Genomic DNA, 6,059 nt, shown 5'->3' on the forward strand with positions numbered 1-6,059 from the left:
TCTGCTGGGGAAGGAGGGGCAATCTCCTCCTGTACCAGTCAGATCTGATTTGACGGTACACGCACACAAAAATAATAAAATCAAATAAAAAAAATTTTTTAAAAAGATATAACTTTCACTTTAAATATATGATTAATGAGTCTCACAATTTTGCTATTCATATTTTTCCATTTTCATCTTTTCAAATGTTTTCTAATCTGTTATGGCCAAATTTTCAAAACATTGGTTGCTTAGAAATTGTATATTCATTTCTAAACACTTGGAAATTTTTCTAGTTATTTTTTGATTATTGAATTCTTTATTTAATTCCACTGTGCTAACAAGCAAACTGTATTATTTCAACCTTTAAAATTTCTTGAGGCTTACTTCAAGATGCAATAGTCGGTCAGTTTTAAAGGTTTCTTGTGTATTTCAAAAGGATATATATTCTGCAGTTGCTAGGTGTAATGTTCAATGTTGTTGTGGTTGTTGTTGTTGTTATGTACTTGCGACTCATAGCGACCCTATGTACAACAGCCCTAAACTCTGCTCTATCTCTTGCCAATCTCATTGTCTCTGACACACCTATTCCCATTACCCCAGTGACAGAATCAACTCATCTCCTCGAGGGTCTTCCTCTCCTGCACTGTCCCTCCACCCTCCCAAGCATGACGTCCCTCTCCAAGGACTGGTCCCTCCTTGCAACATGTTTACTAATTGTTTGTTGTAGAAGAAGGATGGGCCATCTCCTATGAGATTAACTGTCTCATGTAGAAATACAAATTCTGTATTTTTAATATATTTCCCTATATATTGCATCAATTACTGAAAGGTATCTGTATAAAAGCTCCCATATTTGTTTATTGAGCCTTAAAATTCCATTTGTTTTGTATTTTAAACCTATGTTACCAAGTATCTATCACTTTAGATGTTTTCTTATACCTACTTGTTGAATTAACCTTTTATTGACATGAACTAGTACTACTAGTAATCCCTCTAGTAATACTTTTGCTTTAAAGTCTTCTCTGGTAGAATTAATACAGCAAGAGGGTTTGAGTTGGAATTTTTTTATAATGTTTAGTAGAATGGTTCAATTTTTCCATCTTTTTACCTTCAACCATCCTTAACACATTTATTGCATGTTTTTTGTAAGTAGTATATAATTGGATTCATTAAACACAGTTGGAGAGCCTTTCTCTTTTACTTAGAGTAGGTTAGTTCATTTATGTTCACTATTATCACAAACTATTTAATTTACCTTATTTCTCTTGATTTTCTATTCTCACAAATTTATTTTTCTTTTATTATCTTGGATTATTTGAATATTCAATTCCCCAACTCTTAGATTATTGATTATATATTCTCATACTATTCTGCTCATGGCTATCCAGCGATTACAGCATGCAGCATCCTTAATTTATTAGCATGTATCATAAAAAGTACTCTGACTACTACCTAAGCAAGCCGAATATTCTAGAATGTTTAACTTTCATTTCTAATCTCCAATTTTACTTGGTATTGCTATATATTTTAATTCTATCTACTTAAATCTCAAAAGATGTTGCTATTTCATGTAGTCAGTAGCTGCTTAGTTTCTCCTGAACATTCATCCTGTTCCTTTTATTTTCCTACCTCCCTACACTTCTAGCTAGCACTATCTTTTAGTATTTCTTCTACAACAAGGCCTTTTACAATCAATCCAAAGTGCTCTCAGTCTGTATCAAATCACTCTTATTTTAATCCTATATAGATCTCTTTTAATATTTAATTGTTTCACTTTTTATTTGAACTGTCTCTATAGGAATAGATACCTTCTCTATCTTGTTCACTACTGTAACTCCACAGCATAAGATAATGCCTAACCTTTAAATGAATGAAGGAGTAAGTAAATTAGGCTGCAACTCCTGGGAAAGGTCAAAACAGAATTATCAAATTCAGAAGTCACCTGAGAAACATCATTTCACAAATTTAGAAGGGGTCCAATAGAATACTCTAGAAAAAGTATATCAACAAAAACCAAAAGACCCAGAATCCAGCTGTTATGATCTGTATCCTTTACAGATTGAGTAAAGAGGAGAAGTTAGCAAAGAATATTGAGAAGGAGCAGTGAATAGATAAGAGGAAGACTATCAAGAGAATGTGGTGGTATGACATAGAAGAAACAAAACAAATCTTAGGTGTAAAATATGGGTAATTCTTTTGTACACTACCAAGAAGCTGAGTAAGATGTTGGCGATAGAGAACTGATCCCTATATTAAGCACCTTGGAGATAATAGGTAATTTGAAACAATACAATTAGAGTTGAGTGGTGTTGACAGAAAATTAAGAGGTGAACTTTTATTGGGGGGGGGTTCCATTCATTCATTGTTGTACTTTTCTCCCCTCCTAACCCTTGCCCCTAGTACATTACCCTCTTGGAAAAGTAAAAGAAAAATTCTTTCATTGTTTTACAAACTCTCGCCCAGGTCCACTCCACTATGCAGCCTTCACTCTGGACTCCTGTCATGACAAAAATACCTAATCACATATCCCTTTTAAACACTTTTCTCCCTTATCTGTTTCAATGCAGTATACTTTACTGAATTCACCTTTCTCAGTCTTCCCCCAACCCTGATGTCAGTCCTGTTTTACAACAGTGGCACCATACAGTATTTGTCCTTTTGTGACTGAGATACTTCACTCAGCATAATGTCCACCAGGGTCACCCACTTTGAATAATGCTGCACGAGTTCCTTTTTTTTTCAATGCAGTATAGTACTCTATTGTGTGACTATACCACAGCTTCTCTATCCATTCGTTTGTTGATTGGCACTTAGGATGTTTCCAACTCCTTGCTATTGTGAACAAAGCTACAGGTGAACTTTTTTTAAAAAGGAAGAAGACAAGCATGTCAGGAAAGTACTTAAAAAAGCAGCTACTCAGGACTGTAAAATGGAATGGGCGATGCTGGTGGAGAAGGGGATATTGATTCAAAGAAAGACTCTTTGAGATACTGGTTCATAGCGAGTTGCTAAGGCCACACAGTGTATTTGAGGGAGAAAGATGAGCACTCTCCTCCCCCTACAATCTGCAGCCCTGGAAATCCAATGGAGGGGTTGCTGTGGATCAGAACTAACTTGATAGCAATGAGCTTGAGTTCATTTTTTATTCCTTAATAGGTCATATGAATACCAGCCATTAAAACTTTTTTACTAAAAATGTTATAAAAACCATACTATGCAATTTTAAAGACTATAGTCTTTAAACTTTGACTTTACCTATTATTTTTAAGAATAAAGTAAATTGTGTATTTATTAGGTCTCTTAGCCATTTGGAAAATTGTCTTTCAAAGAACCACCTCTCAACAATTTAATCACTTAGCAAATTATCGTTTGGAGAATTAATGTTCAGTAAATTAACTTTTCGTACGTCAAATCGTCAAGCTTGGTTAAATCCTACTTAGGAAGGATATATGGAGTTTTTAATGTAAGTTAATAGTATTAAATTTATAGAAAGCAAAAATTATAAGAAAAGTTAATTTCTATTTCTCCTTTCTAGATTAACACATTTTTTTAAAGATGGCTACTCTTCTGGAAAACATCATTGCCATCATTAATGCTTTCGAACAATATTCAAGAAAGGATAAGGATAAGGATACACTGAGCAAAAATGAACTGAAGGAACTCCTGGAAAGAGAATTTCAACCAATCCTGAAGGTAAAAGTTATTTATTTTCCAGAATGGTATAGAACTCCTTTTGAATGATAATCTAAATAAAGATTATTGTGAAACTTCTGTGATTTCATAAAGGAATACAAGCAGGATCAAACTTCTTTTAAAAAAATTTAGTCTGTGTTATCCCCTTAAATACAAACACCTGAAACCATAAATATGCTTCCTCTTCCAAGTGGACTCAATCTTTTTAATAAGAAAAAGCTCATAACTGTTTTGGGGAAAATAACATAGTTTGTTGATATGTTAACTAGTTGTTAGCTCTTCACTAATTGTCCACTTCAAAACTGTTAAGAGGGAATATTGAGAAGGTAACACAAACAGACATTACATATGATACTGAAAATTCTAAGTAAGAAAAACAGGCACCTGAACAAAAAGATATTTTGCAAATACCATTGGTCTTCCACTCAGTGATGGCCTTTGAGTCAACAAAGACTTAAAGCCGACATTGCAGTGGGTTTTCAGAGGATATACACTGCAGGGAAGGAGACTGCTCATTTTTCCCTAGGAGCAGCTAGAGGATTTAAATCACTTGCCTTGGGCTGGCAGTGCAAATGTTAACTCACTACGCTCTCAGGGCTCCAAATAGCCTATTGATCTTTTAATATTTGTTGACTTTGACTACAGCCTATACTTGCTACATTAAATACATTATGCTTAACAAGACTAAAGTTAAAACACCAAATAAAATATATCTCAGAACTCCATCTTTCAGTGCAAAATATTCACAGCTACAAAAGTTATTTTAAATACTTATTTAAGGATGCAAATCAGTTGAAGATCTGAGCTCTCATTTTCTGTCTCCACCTAAACAGAACCCAGATGATCCAAATACTGCTGAGGTCGTCATGTATGCCCTGGATCTAGATCACGATGAAAAAGTAAACTTCACTGAATATTTTGTGATGATACTAAAGTTGGCTCAGGCATATTATGTGTCTGCAAAAAAGCACAACAAGAAAGGATCAGTCTCAAAGAATAAAAAGCACAGTCAAAAGAAACACAATGAAAGAGATGAACTAGAAGATGAACATTCGGAAGAAGAAAGAAGAGAATCCAGACATTCGAAAAGGCATGGGCGGGAGGAGGAAGAAAGTCCATTGAGCACAAACACAAAGAAACACGGATCAAGTCATAAGAAAACTGGAAGAAGACATGGTTCTCCAAGTGGATCAAGACAGGAAGTTGAAAAACCACATCATCATCACCACAATCATCATCAAGGAAAACAAAATAAGAGGAGAAATTCCACAGATAATGGAGAAAGAAAATATGAAATAAACGTAAGTCCAAAACGAGGAGGAAGTGCAAATGAAGAAAATGGTTACGAAAATAGGGGAAGGGCAAGTAATGAATGGAATGGTTCAGATACTGAAGAGACAGGATTCACAACAAGGAAAAGAAAACAAGCCGACCAAGAGCATTCAGGTAATAGCAGGAGACATTCTGGATCCAGACGAGGACAAAAAGCATCTGGAGGACACAACAATAGACATCACACACCCAGCATCAGTCAGGACAGTGACAGTGAAGGAGAACAGGAAGAGCACCAGAAGCAAGCAGGATCAAGCCAAAGAAGATCTGAAGCCAATACAAGACGACAACATGAATCACAACATGGCCAAGAAGGAGTAAGTTCCAAATACACTGGTTATACACTATACCAGTCACCTCCTCAGAAGCACTCTGATTCAGCCAACCAGAAACAGGGAGGCTCCAGTGCTACAAGAGAGCAAGGGTCCCACCAGGGACAGGCAAGCGACAACTACAGACACTCTGGGTCTCATCAGGGCCACACATCCTCCCATGGTCAGTCAGGAGAAAGCAGACAGGGAAGACAAGGGTCCCACCAAGGACTATCAACAGACGGCCCTAGACACTCGGGGTCGCATCACCACCACACCACACCTCAACAACAGGCGGACTCTTCCCAACAGCAGTCTGGATCCCACGGTGCCAGGGAACACAGAGGTGACCACGAGCAACGAGGAGACCGCACTAGACAGGCAGGGTCTCATCACCACCAAACCACTTCACGTGGACACAGCTCAGGTGGACGTGGACCAGCCACCTCGGATTCTGAGGAGAGTAGACATCGGGGATCCAGTGTAAGTCAGGCCAGTGACTCTGAAGGACAATCAGACGATTTTGAGGCACAGGCTCGGTCTCCCTCAAGAAACCACCATGGATCAACCCGCGGCCAGGCCACAGATACCTCTCGACGATCAGGGTCTCATCAGGGACAGACAGACCAGGGTGCACAGTCACGCTCTGCCCGTGGACACTCAAGTTCCACCAGCAGAGCAACACCACACTCTGCCCACGGACAGTCTGCAGACCGCACAGGACACTCTGCCTCTCACCGC

General features: G+C 37.7%; 1 protein-coding gene across 1 annotated transcript in view; it reads left to right on the plus strand.

Moving 5' to 3' along the window:
• The first annotated feature begins 3,537 nt into the window (after window positions 1–3,537).
• The window catches only part of FLG (filaggrin), a 9,002-nt gene continuing 6,480 nt past the window's right edge, over window positions 3,538–6,059 (plus strand). Inside the window, exons 1-2 of the mRNA XM_006900135.1 lie at window positions 3,538–3,675; window positions 4,509–5,966. Of these exons, the coding sequence (XP_006900197.1) occupies window positions 3,538–3,675; window positions 4,509–5,966 (1,596 nt within the window). The remainder of the gene's footprint in view (window positions 3,676–4,508; window positions 5,967–6,059) is intronic.

The sequence above is a fragment of the Elephantulus edwardii genome, unplaced genomic scaffold (assembly GCF_000299155.1).
Source record: "Elephantulus edwardii isolate Elephantulus edwardi_28Jun2011 unplaced genomic scaffold, EleEdw1.0 scaffold00273, whole genome shotgun sequence".
NCBI classification, from domain to species: domain Eukaryota; kingdom Metazoa; phylum Chordata; class Mammalia; order Macroscelidea; family Macroscelididae; genus Elephantulus; species Elephantulus edwardii.